The 21924-nt window shown below is 46.4% G+C and overlaps 1 protein-coding gene across 3 annotated transcripts in view; it reads right to left on the bottom strand.

Moving 5' to 3' along the window:
- The window catches only part of EFL1 (elongation factor like GTPase 1), a 339962-nt gene that overhangs the window by 42891 nt on the left and 275147 nt on the right, over positions 1-21924 (bottom strand). For all 3 annotated transcript variants that reach the window (XM_071219471.1, XM_024561670.3, XM_045196524.2), the window contains exons 5-15: positions 20336-20469; positions 18932-19069; positions 17192-17406; positions 15423-15546; positions 13687-13763; positions 12872-13008; positions 11826-11948; positions 9853-9952; positions 9358-9509; positions 8948-9114; positions 6819-6957 (exon numbers count right to left, since the gene is read on the bottom strand). In XM_071219471.1, the coding sequence (XP_071075572.1) occupies positions 6819-6957; positions 8948-9114; positions 9358-9509; positions 9853-9952; positions 11826-11948; positions 12872-13008; positions 13687-13763; positions 15423-15546; positions 17192-17406; positions 18932-19069; positions 20336-20469 (1506 nt within the window). The remainder of the gene's footprint in view (positions 1-6818; positions 6958-8947; positions 9115-9357; positions 9510-9852; positions 9953-11825; positions 11949-12871; positions 13009-13686; positions 13764-15422; positions 15547-17191; positions 17407-18931; positions 19070-20335; positions 20470-21924) is intronic.

Genomic DNA, 21924 nt, shown 5'->3' with positions numbered 1-21924 from the left:
GCCCCAGAGGTCAGACTTAGCTACTCAAACCTCTGCCCAGAAACCAAGGCCAGTGTGCGTGAGGATCACGGCTTGTGCTCTCAGAGAACAGGCTCGAGAACGAGACAGCTGTCTGGACCTGTGGGGGCACGAAGCTCCTGTCTGTGAGGGGACAGCTCTAGAGCGGCGGGGTTCTTTCTGTCTAGTGGCTTTCTGAGTGTCACCTAGAGCGACCCACAGATGGAGGGCAGGGAGGACACTGAGAACAGTGAGCAATTAAAGGCGATAGGAAAACCCAAGTCACAGGCAGTGGGGAGATTTCTGCGAAATGAACCAAGAGAAAAGGGCGGGCCACACAGACCACCTGACCCAATGTTACTTTATGACGATACAGATTCAGGGCTGGACACTCCCACAGAAGTGGCCCCTTGCCAGAGACCTCACCTGGCAAACCCAGTGCTGCTCCTCACACAAGAGGCTGCCTCACTAGCTAGTTTGGAGTCAAAACTTGAAGGGCCTAGAAATAACCTGGAAGGTTAAATTAAAGTAACCAGTGTGGGAATCTAACTATGCAGGTAGTATAGAACCAAACACATAGCCAGCATGAAAAGACATGTGAGAGAATGATTAGACTACAAAAGTGGGCAAATAAAGGCTTATCTTTTCAGAGTAAACACCACTTGACTACATATAAAAACCAATGCATCTTTTTGTTTCTTTTAAGAGACTTTGGATCCTGAGAAAGGAAGGCTTATTAAAAACATACCCACTCCCGCCTTTCCCATATCCCCCCAACCAAATATCTTAAGTGAAATGTCCAAAGAAAGGTAAAAATAGGGTAAGGCTATGGCAACACAGGCAAAGGTCTCATCCAAATGCCAAAAACTTTGAAAAATGGAACTAGATTAAGGGTCACCCAGGCATACTAGAACTAATTTATGCCACTGAGAAAGCAGTTGGTCTCTCCCAAAGTTCAAAGAGACCCTACACCTCACAAATACCCCAGAGTAGGAGGGCCAAGGGCAAAAGATTCTGCAGCAGAAGTAGCTTTGGCTGCTGCAACGGCTCAGGCCCCAACAGCAAAGGACCTTATGTGAAAATGCAAAAGCGTCTTCCTAGAAAAGATTAGTACTGGTCTAATTTTAATTATTTGAAATGACTTGGTAATGACAAGATTTACAGAGCATAAACCACTCAAAGAACATTGCAAGAAAGAGTACAACTGCCGAAGTATGGGACAGCCAACAGGAGAATTAAAGACAAAGACCAGTGGATCTTGGGTTCCCGCACATCACGCCCTAGAGAATATGGTACAAAAATCTCAACTGGGGCAGACGAGCTACTCGAGGAGGAGGCGTCTGACCCTGCCTTCCCCTGGAAGCACCCTTCGCTCAGAAGATCACAAAAGGACTTCAAGTGACTCCTGGGGACAATTCCGGCCGCAGGAAGCCTAGGACAAAGCTGTCCTCTGGAATAAACCGAAGAAGCCGAAACTCAGAATGCCTCTGCCTCTCTGACATGACACAGCCTAGCCTTCTGCCGCCTGGACGCACCTGTGTGCACGCCGGAGTGCCTGGGACAGGCTGACGGGAGGAGGAAGCACTTCGTTTCAGGCACAGTGTGAGCTAAACAAAGAATCCCCATCAGTAACGTCAGGCTGGCTCCAGGTCCTGGACAATGTTATCACATTAAAATGTCACTGTCCTGATAGCCTTTAATGAGAAATGTTCAGACTAAAAGGATTTTGCTCTCACCTATGAAATTCCAGAATGTTTATAATGAAAACCAAATGTGTTCACTTCTTTAAAAAAATGTTTTCCACACTTTCTAACGTCCTTTAAAATACCTAAGAGTATTTTAACCTTTGAAGAAATCACTGATGAACATTAGGTAGCTCTGGCTATTCATATGTTCTGCCGGAGATCTTACCGATTCTTTCATTCCACCAGTATTTACTGAACACCCAAGAGATCTTCACCAGAAGCAATGAAATGCAAAGACGTACAAGGTAAAATGTGTCTATCTTGCCCTGGCTGGCGTGGCTCAGTGGATGGAGTGCTGGCCCGAGAACCGAAAGGTGGGGGGTTCGGTTCCCAGTCAGGGCACATGCCTGGGTTGCGTGCCAGGTCCCCAGTAGGGGGCATGCAAGAGGCAACCAATGTTTCTTTAGCACATTGATGTTTCTCTCCCTCTCTCCTTCTCTTTCTCCCTCCCTTCCCCCTCTCTAAAAAATAAATGAAATCTTTAAGAAAAATGTGTTTATCTCATTTGCAAGAAGATAATCACTCTTGAATATGGAACTACTATCTGACATAAAATAATCCCTAATATTTGTTAACTTTGATGTCATTATTATAATCAATATTAACACTAGTTTCCATGCAAATGAACTCAACAATTAATCTGAAATGTATGATTATCTGTGAGAACATGAAGAACCAAAATCAACATAAGCAACAATAAAAAGAACCTGAAAGGGGTAACAACCGATTATAACTTTATCAAACCACAACTCTGATAACCAACCAGGAAAAGCTGGTTTCATGGCTGTTAACACCACATTTCTTAAGGACTAGAAAATTCCTGTGCCATTTAAACTGTCCCACAAATTAAAAAACAGTAAAAACGACGCCCTTATTTGTTGTTTCCTTCAATAATACTGACACATGAACTCCACAAATATAAAATAGATACAAAAAAACTACAGATCAGGCAAACTTACACTTTATGTAAAAAATTCTCAACAAATTGAGTTCATTGTTGTATTAACATACTGAAATACACTCAGCAAAGTATATTCCAGGAAGACATCACTGGTTTGCTACTAGAAAACGTATCAAAATGATCCACAGGGTAAGCAGGTCAAAAGAAAGACGCCTGTGTCACCTAAGAGACGTGGGGGAGACCGTCTGATAAAGCTCTACGCATATATACACACTTTCACAGTCAATCTGGACCCCGGGAAGCGGAGGCCCCTCTATTGTACTGTGAACTGTCCAGATCAAACCCCAGGGTAACACATGACCGAGGATGCAGGGATTCCTGCCGTGTGAGGAGGGAGACGCCGCCGTCGCGCCCCGACTCCACGCTGTCCTGGGAGTAACGGCACGTGTGCTTGGATGAAAGGTGCCAATGCTGAGAGAAGAGATCACCTCTAAGAGAAAACTATGCAGGTCGTGACACATGCAAAGTATAAATTTTTGATATTAAAAATGTATCAATGCTACTGAACCGTACTCAAAATGGTTAAAGTACCAAATTTTCTATTATCCAGGGTGGGGCAAAAGTAGGTTTACAGTTGTGAGTACAACTGCAAAACACAGTTTATTCTGGTATTATTATTTATTATGTTAGTTTCCATACAAACAACCGTAAACCTACTTTTGCCACACACTGTACTTTTTTAAAAAAAGATTTTATTTATTTTTAGAGGCAGGGGAAGGGAGGGAGAAAGAGAGGGAGAGAAACATCAATTGGTTGCCTCTTGTACACGCCCTGACTGGTGGTAGAACCTACAACCCAGGCATGTGCCCTGACCGGGAATCGAACTGGCGACCTTTGGGGTTGTGGAACAATGCCCGACTCACTGAGCCACACACTGGTCAGGGCCCACGTCCCATATTTTTTATCACAAATTTTAAAAAAGTATGTACATATATAACTATAAAAAGATTGGTGCTGATCCCTATGGTAAAGGACAACTCTCACTTAGCTTCTGCATTTTTCAAATTGACCTATATTATTTCCTACAATGTACTTAAACTTTGTGGCTACTGGCTTCCAATGGACAGTGCAGCTCGAAAAGGTGGAAGAGATGGGAACTTCCCATTTTGGAATGACCGTGATACCAAGAAAGCATGACCAATTTTACTTACTATCCAAGAAAAATATGCATCAGATAATAGGAAACCAAACCTAACACTGTGTGAAGACTTTACACAATGATCAAGTACTGTTTCCTTTTCCCTCTCGGAATAAAAGGGTATCTTAATAATCAGGAAATAATTAAATACAATCCAGGACATGACTTTTAGCAAGGAGCAGCTCTATAACTGCCTTCAGATACTGAGATTGCATCCATAAAATTCAGTATCTATCTCTGAATTAAATTAAAAAAATTTTAGCATGCTGAGAAAGCGCTATGAACCAGCCTGAAACTACAATACTCAGGGTAGTTCCACTGCAGTCAGGGAGGAGCCAGACAGAATAGCGGCTGTAACCATTATTATTGACCACAGTTTTATATGCAATAGAAGAGTAAAAAGAAGACAGACACCCAACTATTAGACATCAGGAGAATGAAATCGTTATTATCTGGGTAAAGGAAAAATTATTAAAATCAGTTGAAACTAAGTTAATGTTAAAAAGTGACTAGTAAGGCTGCTAATTATTTGCTGATTAAAATAAATTCTTTCCAAGTGGCAAGGCTGGCAATAAAGTATATTGAAAAGAAGTTCACTAGTTAGTGAATTTGAAGTATCATAAAAGTATGACAAGGCTTAAGAATCACAAACTGTTGAGATTTTCCTCTAAATAAACTGAATCAAATCTGCTGGTAAAACCCCACTTGACTAAGGAAACACACACACACACACACACACACACACACACACACACACTTTCTCTCTCTCTCTCTCTCTCTCTCTCTCTCTCTCTCTCTCTCTCTCAAACCGCCCTGACTTCCAACCGACCCCGCGACCCACTCGGGCAGAACCAAACCAGCTCAGAGAAAAGCAAGGCAATATTTATTATTCTCCTTATGTTGTAAAAAGACGAGTATCCTATTTCCTCTTAAAATATGCCTCTGAAATTTTAACGATTTAACCATATGGAAGAGATCTGAGAGTGTGTAAGAAAAGGCTAAGGATTTGGAATCCTAATTCGATTTCCCCTCACATTTTAACAGGCGTCTGTAGCAAACATTTACTTTCAGAGATACTCTCGGTAGGGAATCGGACAAAAAACTATTGTGTTTAAACATGTGAGGTCTCTCTGGTCCCATCTATACCAACTTTTCAAACATCAGGTTAGAATTAAATAATTTTGAACTTTAAATTAACTATTTCCAGACACAAAATATATTCCACACTTACCGGTCAGTGTAAATCCCCCCAGTGAGTTACGGCTGAAATCTGCATTTTTCAAGCGCCAATGAAAGAGCTTTCCTGTAGGCCCTGACATCACACAGACTTGTTCAAGAATTCCATATAATGTTTTCATTTCCTCCTCTAACAAAAATTTTCATCTGCATTTGATAACTGACTCTGTCGTGTCTGATGGAAAGCATATGGGTACCAGTCACATCACTCTGCTACTATCTTCCTATGAAACAGGAATTACAACTTTTTCTATAAGCGAATAAGAGTAAAAAAAAAATGAAATTTACTGGCCTGCCCTGATCACTATAAACATCACTATGTTTTAATTTGTAATCTGTGTCTTATCATGGGTCTGTTGAAACAGAAAATAAGAGATTATCCATGATTAGTGGTATGGCCGTTTTAAAACATGTCCACAAATTCTTTGACGTGTCTCCCACCAAAAGGTGGAGTTAGTTCCCACCCTTTGGGTACAGGCCAGTTCTGGTGACTCACTTCTGTCTAATGAAGAGAACACGGTGGAAGTGAGACTAATGGCTATGAAGGCTGGGTCATAAAAGCTAAAAAGGCCTCCTCCTTCCTCTTCCTACTGAGACGCTCACCTGCTCACGGGCAGAACCCAACCACCAACCACACTGTGAGGACGCCTGGCAGCCAGGTGGAAAGGCTACACACTCCAGCGCCAGTCCCACTCCCAATCCATGTCCCAGCAGACAAGCAGCATCGACCACCAGACGTGTGAGGATGTCCGACCAGGCCACGCTCAACTGCAGGTTCAGGAGCAAGCACAGGCTGTCTGTGTGCTCAGCCACTAGGCTTTGGGGGGTTGGCTGTGCAGCAGACAATCGGAACATGCAGATTAGTTCAACCAAATCAGCCACCCGTCTTCCGCTTTTCATTTCACTCCTTCCCTTAGCCCACCAAACTCCCCATAAGAAGACAAGCCTGTCCTAAATTTTTAAAAAACTGTGCCAACAAACCTGGTATCAGCCTAGCAACCCAATGGCTAGAATCCCACATCCATTACCCTTGGCTGCCAGCTTGCTTTCTCGTGGGCTGTTTGCTTTTCACATGTTAACAAACCAGAATCCTTGGCTGTCTCCTCCTCCCTGCCTTAAACTTACTCCTAGCTTTAAAAAGTTGCTATTATGAAGCACCTGGCTTACAAAACTGCTGCTACTGCTACATACACTCCAGTTTCTGCACCAATTAACAAGTGAAATGTGACTAAAAAGGTAATTCTGAATAGAAGGCTGGTAACGAGTTCCAGATGTTTTGATGGAGACATTCAAATAGGTTACCAACCCAACCAAGTAACCCAATTAGAAAATTTACTGTCCTTCTAAAGAAGACTAGGAAGGGAAATATCCTAATTACTGAAATAAGACTGTTCTCCAAGAAACACAAGCCTTAATAGGGTCTGATGATTTAGAGCCAGAAGAGTTAGTCATCCGGGCTGACTTTTGCATCAGCAGGAATCCTTCTTGCTACCAAACAAAAACACCACAGTTCAGAGCACTCACAGACCACTGGACAGTACTTATTTTCCTTTAAAAGAACGACCGTAACTCACAGAGAGTTACTGATTACACGAAAGCGCTAGTTAGTTAAAGCCTAATAAGCACACCAGAAAAGAACAGCCAAACAATAAGAGAGGTCCGTCATCCTTCCATTCACAGACTGCACGAGCCTGTGACACGTCCCCTCAGAGCAGCGCGCACGACACACATCACGCCGTACCTAGCACGTTCCCTGGTGGCACCTCCTCCAGATCCTGCAGCTCTCGTCCCATCAGCAGGTACAGGTGTTCCAGCGTGCAGCGCACCATGTGCGGGACGGGGGGGAGGTCGTCTAGCGGAGCTGAGAAGCCTAATGGCACCTGGGGAAAGGAAAATGATTGAATTTAAATGAAAAAATTAGTTAATATCTATAAAGTTATTTTCATATGTAAGTAAGATGTGGTACAGTCACATTTTATGTAAATCTGAACCATGCAAATTTGAAATGGTGTTCTCTGAAAATGTCTCCCTTTATGAATGAAATCTGAAATAGTGAAACGTCTCATATATTTTAAAATAGTCAAGAATCCCAAATACTCATAAGCTTTAGGCTCAGTTAACATAGATTCTGTTGTAACCTGGCAGCAGCACAGAAGCCAACGAACAAACATCCCCACCCACAACCCCTCCTGGTACTACTTGAACAATGCCACACGCCAGTTCTGGTGACGACGATGCTATTGTTGCAACAGCCACTATCACCCTTATCACTTTAAATTGTTTTAATTTTATTACAACGTCCTCCACACATTCAGCAACAGCTGACACCAGTGCTCAGAAATACAAGAAAATAAGTTACTTTTTAAGGTACAAATATGCTACAAGGAAAGTAGATTTAGGAGTCCCCTCTACACCATATTTATTCTTGTGGAGATATCACCTCGAATTACTCAAGTTTTGTCAAGAATTATTTAATGTCTTGAAGACTATTCAAGACACTGACTTCAATTACTCAGTGGCTCCCATATAACTGCCAGCACTCGGGGAGCATTTCAATCGCCAACTCCGCCATGGCACCCACAGGACCCGGGCACTGTGGAAGTGCTACGAAGGGAAAAATGCTGGACATAAGACATACAGGGAGAACTAACGCCACAAACGTGCATGGAGTGACACAGCAACACAGCACACAGATTCACTGCAGCTCAGAGGAGCGAGGAGCTACTGTGGTAGGTGGAACGTGGAGAGTCCATGAAAATGACGGCCTTACGGGCACGTGGTTTGTTAAAGTGCACGTGCTCCGACCCAGTGACAGCCCTGCAGGGAAGCGCGAAAGGCAGTGTGGAAAGAAGTGTTAAACAGAAGCATTAAACAGGAAAAACAGAGTGATGTGCAGACGCTATGGACATTCCCTTAAACTGTAAGTTACAATTAGTAAGAGAGTTTAGCAAGGTCGCTAGATACAATAGCCAAATACAAAAATTAACTGTATATCCACAGATCAGCAGTAGAAAACATGTATTTTTAAAAACATTAACTTTTAGAATAGCAACAAAACACAAGATAGTTAGGAATAAGTGTAGTAGACAGGATCAATGATCTGCATGGAGAACACAATGAAACGCCCATGGAAACATGTAAGATGACCTTGGTAGAGATGCACCTGACACAGTGCGAACGACGACTCAGGACGAACACAGGGGCTGATCTGAGCGGCACCAACTGGAGTCCCTGCAGGGCTGCCCTGGCATCCTGGCCTGCTCCCGGGGGTGCTGACAGCACTCTGGGCCGCTGGCACCCTGCCCCTCTGTGACCACTGCCACATGACACCGATGTAGACACAGCGTGCACATGTCCAAAGACGTCCCGCCACGGCTCTAGCCTGTGGCTGCCTTCCTGCCTCTGGCTCAGGGGTGCTTGGATGCTGTTCACCTGCTCACAGGCCCTCCTGGTCAATTCCTGGCACCTGCCTGCCGTGCAGCTGTTGCCTGTCACCTGCTGCCTGCCCAGGCCTTGGACCCGTGCTACCAAGATTTTGGATCTCCCTACTTCTTGAAGATCTCCACTGTCCTGGCTCTACTATGACATCTGTTCTTACTACTCCTTCTTCTCGCCCTGAAGAGAAAAGCCCTGTAATTATTAAGGCCTGAAAACTTGCTTCACATACTAGCGTAGTTTCCTAAATGCTACTAAGTGAGACAGGTTTGCCAAGTGTTACTGAGGCAATGCAAGAGAAGATACAGAAATTCATCTGAACGTGCCTTTCTTGAGACAAAATAAATCTCCCAATAAAGTAATCACCAATCACACTAATTTGAAAGACATCAAAACCCTGAAACAATATAATAATGTTTTACTTCCAATTCTTACCCGCTGCAAAAATTCGACAGGACTGTATTTGGGCCCCAAGACAAAAATGTTCTTTCCTCTTCGTGCCACACCGCTGAACACCCGAGCAAACGCAACAAACGTCTCTTGGCAGTTTTCTTCCTGCAGCCCAGGGTTGGGGGCCACACTCTCCACCTGTTGCTCCTCACCTGCCAGAAGCAAAAGGGTAATGAGTGCCCAGAATGCACTCTCCAGTCTGGGAGGTGCCTGGAAGCAGAAGGGACAGGATCGTAATAACACATATTTGGCCCAGTTTCAGGAAAGAAGCACCAGGAACAAAAAGAGTATTGATAAAAGCTACAATTACAGCTAGACGCTTAAGAGCTGGAGAAGGAAAGCCCCAAATTAAGCGAAACAAATTCTGCAGCGAAGCCTGTGCAGCACTGCAGTACCTTTCGGCTCCTCTCCCTCTGGACTTGCATGCGGGGCGCTCCCGTCTGAGGGGGACCCGACGGGCACCTGGCCCTGTGCTGCCGCAAGCTTCTCAGCGTGTCTCTGTCTTGCGCGCTCACGCCTCTCCACAATTTCTTCGTGAGTAAGAGGCCTACAGGGTATCACAGATATGTTAGCATCTGGCAACATCAGGCACCTCTCCGTTGGCTCAGGTAGGAAAACAGCAGGTACTACTGTGTCTGGGTAAGACAACAACTGGTCCCAGGTCCCTCACAGGCAGAAGGTTCCTTGAGTTCTCTCCCCAGCGGGACAATAAGTGGGAAGGCCTACCAGGCTTTCTCTTGAGAATACTGCACCCCCAGCTATTCCCAGCTTACGAACTGACAGGCCAAAGCCCCACACAGGGCCCCACACAACAGCAGGGACCTTTCTCAGACACCCGTCTCCCACCAAACACACACCGCTTCCAAAGCCCAATGCCCCTCTGGCCTTACCTTGGCCTGTTCTGAGGCAAAGCCTTCGCATCAACTGCAAACATTTTGGAAACAAAGATAATAACTGGATCCGCATCTTCACTTCCACATTTCATAAAAGCTAAACAAACAGAAAGTAAATGTGTCACTATTTTTTCCCTTATTGGATTTCCAGAAAATCCAAAGTTTTCTGGAAAACAAGATGTTTTGACTGTGGCATCATCTAAACAACTCCACCTGGAAAACTATAAAACTGCTAGAAAAGTAGAGCAAGAATAAGTTGATTGGCAAAAATGAGGAAAGGGAAGCAAAATTAATAGGATGGGAGGAGGGCTGGGGGATGTCCTATACAGAACCGAAACTCGGGAATGGGTTAGCCACCCACCACAAGCCCTACTAAAAGCCTCCCCATTTGCAGTGCAGAAGGCACAGAGCTGAGGACTCTTTGTCACCAAAGGTCGACAGTGAACAAGGAAGCTTGTTGATAAAACACATAAAAATCAAAAGCTTTTCCAAGCCCCATGATAACAAGGTAGAAAATAGACAAAAATATGTTATCGTAACAGTAATGAAAAATCTTAGAAATAAATTAATTTCCATTATTATAAAGATGTCAATTTTCCCTCAATCTATAAATTTTATACAACTTCACAGCATGTACTGACATTTTTCTCAGCCTACACTGGAGGTACACAATTGGTTAATAATGTTTCTTAAAAAATCGCCCCACATCAAAATATTTAATACATAAGTTGAAGAACCCACCAGAAGAACTCAAATAAGAACTCCGGGAGTCCGAATTACATGCACAGCAGCCTCGACTGGGGAAGCTGTGCAAGGTTTTGAGGAACAGGGTCCGCCCGCCCTGACATTTTCAGAGGCACTGCTGACAGACCACTCACTACAGGGAAGCGAGCACAGAGCCAGGGTACCAGCTGGGAAGCTACCACAGTAACCAGGTGAGTGGCCACACTTGGCCTACGGAGGCAGAGTGGAAACACTGGGAAGCAGCTGGACTCTGGATATACTCCAAGGGAACAATAAACAGGTGGGCTAAATGCACGGGTGTGAAACAAAGCGACCCCTGATGGAGCCAATGAAAGGGCGGAGTTCTCTCTAACAGGAGGAGCAGGAACGGGGATGAGACAGGAAGCCCCCGTTGGGATATGTAAGCTTGCAATGTTTCTCAGCCGAGGGGCGAGAGGAGGTGTGCAGTAGACACTGAGTGTGGAGTCGGGGAACAGAGACGCAGACATGGGAATGTAAGTATACCATCGTCGCGTAGAGCAGGGAGAGTGAATGCAGGTGCAAAACAGATGAGGTCCAAAGACTGCCCTTGCTTGGGGCACCCCAAAGCTACCATGTCACGAAAATGGAGAATGACAAGAAACAGAGATTAAGAACAAGGAGTCAGGGAGACAGGGAGAAAAGCAGAAGCACATGGAAGCCTGGAAGTCAAGGGAAGAAAGTGTCTCGAGGAGAAAGGAGTGACCAACTGTGTCAAGTGCCAGTCAGATGACTTAACAAAGGAGAGTCAGGGGCCCGGGGGTAGCAGCAGAGGGTTTAGGGGATGGAGGTTGCAAATGCAACAGAATGGGGGCAGATGAAGTTTGTGGGACCTCCCCGAGCTGGGAATGAGGGTGCCCCTCTCACGGGGAGCCCATATTCAGGGCCACTGAGGAGAGCACAGCCCCTGGAAGTACTTTTCCACAGTCCCTAGCGTGATGCGGAAGCTCTGGACACAAGCCCGGCTCTTCAGGAAAAGGGAATGTGGCCTCCCTAAGAGACCAGGATGTGAGATGCGCACAGAAGGAGTCTGAGACTCTGGTCTTCCACCCCACCGGCAGAGAAAAATGGCTTCAGCAAACCTGAAACTTTGGGGAGAAAATACAACCGTGTACTTGTGGAAGTGGCCATTCAGCAAACTGGTCTAGAGCAGCCTTGACCTAGGACGATCGAAAGGAGGGTACACGCCGTGTTCGCTTTCACCTCACCTGCTTTCAGTGCCTGGGTTTCTGGTGGGAGAGCGTCGAACGTTTGCGATCCCGTGCACATCAGCTTCTCCACTCTCTCGGATGTTATGTCAAGGGGACTGGGAAGCTTCTGACACACCATAGCTGAAGGCTGTTGTTAAGGGCTCACACACTCGAGTGAAGGCACTCCACTGAGGCACAGACTCACAATATACACGAAACACTGAGGTCACCGTGCACGTCCCTACAGAAAATGCCTGGGCCGCAAGGCCATATTACTGCACGCATCATCTCTCCAAACACGGGCACCACTGCAGGGAGCTCATGGACTCTCCAAAGCCCAGAGAGGGCTCTCATGACAGATACTCTCATACACTGATGGCCCACGGAACAAGTGAGGCCAACAGAGTTGGCTTAGTAGCTTAGCTACCTGCAACCTTGAAATCCTAGTTTTTCATAGGGCTCCAGTCTATATAAACTTTCATAAACCCACCACTGGCCACCCGCTGTCAGAGCCCATGTCACTGCAGGGGCAGGTGTCCACCGGAGCGCCGGGCTGAGAGGACATGCTGGCCTACTCCCAGGACACCACATTCCCTGCCCGCTACACGGGTGTGACTGGTACATGCAGATCAATGAAAAGAGTTTAAATTCATCTACAAAATTACTTCAGTTAGCGTAAGCCATTTCAAAGTTAGCCTTTTGGAATCGCTACCATGGTGGGACATATCAACACACTAAAAAATACATGGCACTAAATGAAACAGGGGTCTAATACAAACATCTAACTTATCCACTTGTATGTAAAACTTAGTAAAATAAAAAGTTTCTATTTTTACAAATTATTAAAAAACATAAAAATATCTTTTTAGAAGTACATTCATTTAGACTGGCACTGGCATAAATATTAATTCGTATTAAATGTTAAATATAATTTCATAGAATAGTAAAAAACCACAGAAGCCTTATTTTGGACTGGAGTGCATTACTTCCAGAGGATTTCTTGGTTGCTAGTAACTTCTTCCCCCCGTTATGGTTTCCTGAAAAACCGTTAAAATAAAGGATACCAAGAACGGCGTGGGATACGGGCAGCCACTGACTGCAGATGGCGCTGAGCTGGACTTTAGGATCTGAGTGTCGTGCCTCCCGGGCTCCAATTTTTAATCCCAGGGAAGTCACTATTTTATCAATTTTTTCTCTGTCCCTGCAGTAATGTACAATGGGGGGAAGAATACAAAAGGGCAGTGAGGAAAGGAACTCAACATCATTGGACATATTTATTGCTAATGCATCACCTTTGCTACAGGAAACTGACAGTGAGTGGCAGGGCCCGGCCACAGCACAGGACTGAGCTGTCTCCACTCTCACTTTTGAGTGAACCCGTCCTCCAAACGGCTGGGGAGGCCCTGTTCTGCAGTCTCCCCTAAAGGAGCCACGTCACCCAGCGAGGCAGTTTCCCCAGGACGTGCTCGGAAAGGTGTTACTCTGGCTCTGGAACAACCGAGAAACTAAATGCACTGCCACCAACATCCTTCTCCTGCACACCCAGCAAGCGTTTGCCTAGTTGGCCAGGCACTACCCGGGACTCCAGGCACCTCCCACTACAATCACCACTCGATTTCAAACTGGGGCTGTAAAAACAAGGTCCCGTGTTTCTTCCCATCCTGTTCTCTCTCCAGCTGAGCACAATGGAAAATACTCCCATGTGCCCCTTCTGCTGTCCTGACTCTGTGACACACACTCCTTCACATTGTCTCCAAGCCCTGTAACCAACGCATCTGAAAAGGCTCCTTCCCCTTCTCCGTCTCTCGACTTTCCCAAGTGTGACTCCTCAAGCTGGAAACTGAGGCAGATGACACTGCCCCAAGATAAACAGTCTCACCTTTTCAGGACAGCATCATACAGGCTCCATATATTTTCCAGGATTAACTGCACAAATAATGGCTTCTTTCCCTTTGCCTGTAAAAAAGAATATACAGCTTATGTTTCTGAGTATTTAATAGGTATCTTAAATATTCATTACTGACATGTTTTATTATCAGTAACTCCCATTTCTAATAGAAAATATTTATTCAACAGTAAAGCACAGGAAAGTAACTATGACAATAGATCGTTCTCTTCCTCTGGGAACTACGGACTCACAAACAATGAGACCATGCAGGGGACATATAGCTACTGTCCTCAAAAATCCCCTGATCCCCAAGCTGAGAGTGAAAACTTGACCCTGCACATGCAGGCCTTTCCATGAACTTCGTGCTCAAGAATGTTCTGAGACGTGAAAAGTAATCAACTTCAAGGGAGAGAAAATTAAAAAACCCCGACCACTGCTCGCACAGACGATGCAAAATAACAGCAAGAGCCCCTTGCAATGGACCCCCTCACACGCCCGTCAGAGGGACTATGAACTGTGACCTCCTTCTTGAAGAGCTAGTGGCCCGGTACTAGGACATGAAGTGACTACCTCTGAACACCTGGTTTGAAAAAAGACATCACAAAGACAAACACTGATGCAAAGACGCCCTCCACAGCTTCACTTACAACATCAAAACATCTGGAGCCTGGAAACAGAAACTATGCCCAGTGTCAGGAGAGTGATTCCCTAAAGGTGGACGCATTCACAGCACACAGTGACAGCAGGGTGCCAGGTGCTCACGAGGCAGGGCTGTGCTCAGGGCTTCCCCTGGATGATAGCACATAATCCTCACAGCCACCTGAAAAGGTAAGTCCCCTCCCCTGTTCACAGATGAGAAACCGAGACACAGGGGACAGAGCTGGCAAGTGTGGGAGCCAAGCCAGACACGCCGCCAGGCTCTCAAACCACGTGCTTTCCCACTTGACTGCCTGGCTCCTTTTTACACACACTGCTTATGTTTTCGGTGGCCAGGGAAGATGCTCACAATGGCTTTTTCCAGACATGTCAAGCAAAAAAGCAGCTACATTATATAAACAGTATAATCTCAATGGGGAGAGGTATACATCTATCCAAAGAGAATAAAGCAAATTAAAACCATAGCATGAGCAGTTTTGGATTCTTTTTTTCTTTCCTGTGCCTTTAGGAATACTTTGTAGAAAGAATCTATACGCTCTTCAATGAGAATAAATTTATAAGACCCTGAATTTCATGTTCAGGAAAAAAGGTTCCAGAGAAGGATCCTCTGAGGCCACAGGGCCCCGCAGCTGCCCTGCACCGCCTGTCTGCGAAGGCAGGGCCCCAGGGAGCACCCCTCTCCCATCAGCATTCATGGGGAGGGCCCCGGACAACAGGGGGCCTCAGCTGACGCAGGACTATGGCGTGGGCCGTGCAGAGGTGCGTGGGAGAGATGTCTCCTTGCCCTGAAGGGGACACACAAGTGCAGGATGCAAACTACGTGTCTTCAAGTGACAAGGATCAGAGGTTTGTCTCCTCTTAAAAAAAACCAATCCTTTGTCCCCTATGTGTGAAAGACTCTATTTAAGAAATACTTGGACATAAGGGTCACAAACTTTAACCAAATACAGATAGTGAAAAAACCCTTCACCTCCTGACTCGCATAAACCACAGCCAAAGCACACCTTCACTAAAGGTGTTACCTAAGGCAGGACTGTCACCAACATTTCAAGGGACATATGTGACATTACCTGATCAACCTTCATAATCTTCTTGGCCTTCATGTTTACATAATAATCTCCCCACAATGTTTTCAAAAGAACTTCCTTTTTTATGCCAATTTTTTGACTGTAGATTTTGGCAAAGTGCTCAATTCTGGAAGAAAGGCAAGGGTTTGCATTACTAGTGACAACAACAGGTGTGAGTGCAGCTGACACCTGCGGGCTTCTGTGCTACGTACTGTTCAAAGAGCTTCAAACATGTTACCAAATGTAACTGTCTCAGCTCCCATGAGGCAGGGACTCATTATTCCCCCGTTGTACAGAAAAGGGCCCAGAAGCACAGAGATATTACACAGGCAGTAAGTGACGCTGGGACCCAAGCCCTAGCAGTCTGGCCCCAGAGCCTGTGCTCCCGCCCATGTCCCTCCCCATTCCCGCGAATCAGAAGTCATGCATGTGATGGCTCCCTTTCTCAATGCTGCGCGTGAACGCGGGCAGGACGACAGTGGCCAAGGAAACACAGGCTCCAGCTGCGCACTGCGGTCTTGCCAACAAAAACTCTTCCAGCCCTTCACTGCTACAGGTGCCTACTGCTCACAAAGGAAACAAACGTCACAGCCAGAACTGCCCAAGGGCTGTTTAGCATCTGGATTAAGGAGGAAGTGCGCACACACTTAGTAAGCTTCCCTCAGCTCTCGGAGAGACCAGGTAGCACCAGCTTTGCCCTCAGCCACGTGAGAGCAGCCAGCTGGCAAATACGGGAGCTGCGTGCAGTGTCTGCGCTGTCTGGATAAAGGACCCAGAAAAACACCTCTTTTCTGCAGGGAATAGTGTGTTTAACCTAAGGGTTGAGTCCAACTCTCCAAGGACCAGCATCGTAAAAGCCTCCTGCTATTTCATCCATCGCAGAAGGAACCCAAAGTTAAGCCCCTCTAATGCTGTGCACGCCGGTCAGCCGGGGGTTTGCTGGAATCCAGCAGTTAGCTACACCGGGTCCAGTGAGCGGACACTCTCTGACGACACTGGTCGGGCCCAGGACTGTGAAGGGCATCAGGCAGTAGCCCAGAAGCACAGCGCACACTACGGGAAACAGCGGAAGACCCACATCCGAGTCTCCCGGAAGGCCGAGAGATGGGAAAACAGCCCATCAAGGACCCAAATTCAAATTACACAGTTACAGGCTAATGTAGTGTTTCTAGGGCCAGCTCCAGACCAGACGTGCTGGAGCCCCCCCTCCTTCCCAAGAACTTCACTCCGGTGAACCACAGTTCCCACGTGACCCAACAGTTGTTTATTTAGCAGATGTTTTCTTTTTCATTGTCTAAAATTTTACTGTATTATTTCATTCATATTTATTATAAAGTAAATGAGATATAGTTTATATCTTATCTGTACATAATAATTTATATGACTGTAAGTCCTGTTACTTATTATTGCTGTATTATTAATTTGTAATTTTTTCTGTCTTTCTAAAGGAGGGGACCCTCCTTCTTACCTCGCCCCACAGATCTGCGCTCTCCCACAGAAAGGGCGGGCCAGAGGGAGCCATCCTGGCCTCCCCCTTTGGCCTCTTCTCCCCAGGGGAGGACAGGAGGGCCGTGGGGGACACTCACGGGCACGGCGCCTGTACCTCAGGGAGAAAGCAGGCCTGTCTTGCGGCCTACTCCAGGGACCCGTAAAAGGACAGCTCCGGATTCTTTCTGACAGCTGTAGTACATCTACCACTGTCTCAAAATACAAAGTTCAGTTTCAAACACCAGCTGGGCAGGAAGCCCTCAGAGAGATGCGGACGGACCCACCCGAAGCCCCAGCCGTCTAAGGCGCTGGCAAAGACCACGTTGCCCTGGTCGGGGGAGAAGTAGAGGTGCGAGTCATCCGTGTCCTCCAGGCCTGCACTCCAGTCATACAGCTGCTCGCCCGAGTCGGCCTGGGGGTTCCCCTGGGGCTCTCTCTCCCTCTCTGCTCTCTCCTCTAGGACTTTGGAGGTGAAGAGAGTCCCTGTGAGCGCATTGACCTAGGAGAGAGGGTGAGATGGCAGAATGTCACTCAGATGTTTAGTGTGCCCATGGCAGGAGACCCTGTGACTAGCACTTGTTAAGCCTGGAATCGCTCATCAGTCAGCCTGGGCTCGGTTTAGGTTGACGTCGACAACAAGAAACACCCTGCATGCCATCAGCCTGTCCTTTCTCAACCCAGCAGAACTAAAAGGTAAGGCTTTGGAAGGTCATTTTTGGGATCACTGTTTTAATGCAAATGCTAACATCTTTAACTTGTTTTTCAGGACTGAGGCCTGGCACCACCAGAACCCATGGTCCTCAACTCCAACAATCCCAGTTTGCAGCTTGGTCAGCTCCCTGGCCGTTTTTCACATCAGCTATTCGAACTTCCCACTGCTCTCTTCAGGCCCCTTCCCGACTCTAACTCCCAACCACTGCCACTCATGCCCTACCTCGGAGAGAAAACGGAGCCTGTTACACAGAAACCCTGCGGGTCCCACCAGCCCTGCTCCTCCCACTGCAGGGAGGAGCGTTCCACCTGCGCCCATCCTTGTCTGTCTCCACGGGCTCCCCTGATCGGTTCTCGTCACTGCTCTGCCTTCACCTTTCCCTCCCTGCAGCAAACAGTCTCAAGTTGGCCTCAATAATGGTGCTCCATCGTCGTGAAGAAAGTTAACCCTCTCCGCATGGCGTACAAGGTTCACACAATCTAAACCCTACATTCCTTCCCACGCCCACTGCAGTCACTGCACAGCGCGGTCTCATTCCTCGGCTGGAACAAACAACCTGCAGTGTCTGAACAACACACAGTGCTATGCTTGTCCGTGCCTGCATGGCTGGACGTCTCACCCCTCCTGTCTCAAGTGTCTCTGCCACAGCTCTCTACCTGGCAAGCACTATTGTTCTTTAATCTCAAGGCTTCTGGTGTGAAACTTTTCTAAACCCCTCTTCCCTCCTGACCAGATCCAGGTGAGGTGGCCCTCCCCTGTGCTCTCCCATCACACCAGGGCTCGCCTCATCTCAAGTGTCTCTTCTCACTGTGTGCCCCCTCCGCACCGTGAGACCTTTGGAAACAGGGACTCTGACCTGCCTGCCATGACATGCACAATCCCCAGCCCCCAGTAGACATCCACTGTGGATGGATGAATTCATTTATCCGACGTATAACTAAGTAGGTGTTTGCTGAATAAAACCAATGAATGCTTGGGTAAAATTTCATCTCAAGACAGGTCATACAAAACCAAAGAGCTTCCTAATATTGCTTCCCTTTGGAACCAAACTACAAGCTTTTAAGCAGGACAGGATTAAAACCTATCACCCAAGCTTTGTGCTCCAGGATGCTTCCGAAGGAGGGGACTCCCGGAGCATGCTTGTCTTGTGGCCTCTCTTGTACTATGACGATTCTCACACACACACTCTTAAGTGGAAAAGTTGTAAATAAGCAAACTCTTTGTAGCAATGCCTCACACTCAACCCAGCAACTTCCTTACAACTCTTCTTAGAACCCTGATTTTTAAAATACTAAAGTAAAGAATAAAATACCTGTTCTAAAATGTTCTTGAGGTGAGAATAGGCCTCCTGCGGGGTGAATTTCAGTTCCACTATCAAGCGATCTATCTTGTTAATCACTAAGACTGGACGGATGTTTTCGAGCCAAGCTTGTCGCAGAACTGCCTGTGTCTGATTCAAACAGAAAGGAAAATATAAAACTCATGACTGGAAATAATGACAGCACATTTAAAAATCTCGATTAATAATCAACCCCTTCCCATACTCCTTTACCGCAACTCAGGCGGTGCCTCAGACAAAGGTGCCACTGGACACCCACAAGTGCGGGACACATCAGCAAAGAACGACAGGCTACAAGTCATCCTTGCCTTCATGGAACTTACTTAAGGAGAATAAATAAAACTGTGTAAAAGAGATGAGTTTGGTGAAATTTTACACATACAGAGAGTTTACTGAATGAATATAAAACAAACAGTAATGTTGTTGACACACAGGTCATTCCCCCAGAATCACTAAGGACACCTTACTGACCACATCCCATCTCTGAGAGCGGATCACCACGCTGCTATTCTATAGTCAGGTGTGTTCACTGCACTGGCCATGCTGGGACACCTAAGACACTGTGTAGACTGAGGCTGTGCTCCTCCAGTTGAGATACCTATGCCCTTAGGGGAGACCAGAGGGGAAGCTACAGCATAATTATGGCACATCTTCTCAGAATTACCACCTTTCCTCCATTCGAGTGATTTAAACCTTTTATTATTCTTTCAATGAAATATTATAAATAAACATTAAAAAACGGGTATATTAAGAAACAGAATATGAGATGACCACATTTTTAAGATAAAACATAAGGTGTGAAGAAAAATTTTTAAAAGAACTAAGCTTAGAGAGCCACTCTGAACTCCACGCCCACCAGAGCTGAGTGTCCGCCCTGGCCTTCGGGTGACCTTCTCCAGCTCCGATGGACAAGATGAGAACCCTTGATTAAGGCGACGGAGTAGAGGGAAGAATGTGCATAGCAGGGCAGAGGTAAACTCTAGACTGAGACCCCAGCAGAAGATTTCTCTCGTCTAGGGGAGAACTAGCTCAGGACTTTGCTCTCAGCAACCTCTCCCAGTTCAGAAACCTTTTCCATTGGAGTAGAACCACCATGTCATCCCAAAATTCAACACTCCCACTTTTGCTGGGCCCCTCTACAAGAGGATATACCAAGATATTTCACGTTTCTAAAGTTAAAGTCATCCTCTCTAAAACCCTTCAAACCTCGGGTGATTTAACTCCATCACACACTGGCACACTATCGAATGTAAAGTGTGAAACCAGCTTTCTGCAGGCCGGTGAAATGTCTACGTGCACGGAGTAACCATCGGTCAGTTTCTCCTCTCTCCCCACCTCCCAGAACCAGTGAAACAGTTTCACGTCACAACCCACTACCTGTGGGCAAACTCCCTCCACGGCATCGACCACAATGATGCACCCGTCGCAAATGCGAACAGCTGTCGACACTTCGGAGGAAAAATCCACGTGTCCTGGAGAGTCTATCAAATTTATCAGGTACTCCTCGTTACCTGAAATGAAGTTTGAGGAAACACATTGTCAGCTGTGCAGGTGTACAATACCCTTCCTCAGGCACTGCAGAAAGTTTCTAAGAAATGACTGTAAGCTAGAGAAGGCAAAGGCTCAATCTACTGCTGTCATTCCCATCTAGAATTCCCATCGATGGAACTACTGATTCCAAATAGCATCTACATAAAATGTTCAAAGACTTGATTATTCTAATCTAAGAGCCTCCTGTGAGCCAGGCACCGTGCTAAGCAAGCAGCTCATTGAATCCTTAAATACCCCTCTTAGATAAACATGTATTACTGTCCTCACTTTACACATCACGAAGTTGAGATGAAAAGAAGCCAATGCCTGAGAGGGAGCTGTTCAAAGAGGCCACAACGGGAAAGGCCACTCTGGAAAGACATAAAGCAGCTGGCCAGCGAGTTCCCCACAAATTCTCAGTGCACGTGTGAACCTGCTCATTCATGATTCAGAGTCAATTCCACAAAAACTTACGGAGTATTTTCTATGGGCCAGCAGTGTGCTAAGTGTTCTCACATAGACTGTCTCCTTCCATGCTCACAACAGAAAAAAGGGTTAGGCTTCGAGGGGGGAGACCACACATGCGGACTTGTGCTGTGGTGGTGCAGAGTCCCACAGCACACCAACCCCACGTCAGACCCAGGCAAACCAGACCCAGCCCCAGGTCATAGAGACCTCACATTGAAACGTAAGTATACCAGGCACGGAAACAATAATTCATTACAATTCTATACTCGTTCCCCATTTACTGCTCATTTGCCATAATTCTGTTTTTAAAGGCAAAATAAGTATTGGAACGCTCAAACACCCACACACATACTTTACTTTGCTCCTCCTCTTCCCTCTGCTTCTCGGCTCCTGTGGGCTCCCGAACGACCACAGGGCTGCCTATCATAACTCACGGGCCACCAAAAGGGTTTTCCCCAGTCGGCTTCAACAGCTTGATGAATTGACTTGTGCCCTAAAGGACACTGACAATGATAAAACTGCCACCACGACCAAGGCCAGAGCTGGCAGGTGCGGATCTCCCAGGTGCGCCTGGCATTGCTCTAAGCATTTCACAGACGTTATTCTGCGTACAACCACCCTTTCTGGTCCTTACGACCAGCAGCCAATTTTACAGAGCAGAGCACAAGGGAATAACAAGTTAAATGTCTTTCTCCAGGACATCCAGCCAGAACCTGACTCCGAGGTGAACTGCTTACGATCAAACAATGCAGAACTACAGAATGGAGGTCAAACCCGTCTACACCAAAGACACACCGTTAACCACCCTACTCCAGACGGCATGCATTTCACCACCAAAGCCAAGATGCCACTGGCAGTGGATTCCTGAACAGCAGGTTAAGGATTCCCAGGTGTACTGGGGCCTCGTGAATAACTTGTCACAGGACCGTCACATTTATTCATTCCACATTAATTCCTTAATTCGCAGA

This window comes from Desmodus rotundus, chromosome 10 (assembly GCF_022682495.2).
Source record: "Desmodus rotundus isolate HL8 chromosome 10, HLdesRot8A.1, whole genome shotgun sequence".
Taxonomy (NCBI): domain Eukaryota; kingdom Metazoa; phylum Chordata; class Mammalia; order Chiroptera; family Phyllostomidae; genus Desmodus; species Desmodus rotundus.
This window is presented reverse-complemented; position numbering and strand designations above follow the sequence as displayed.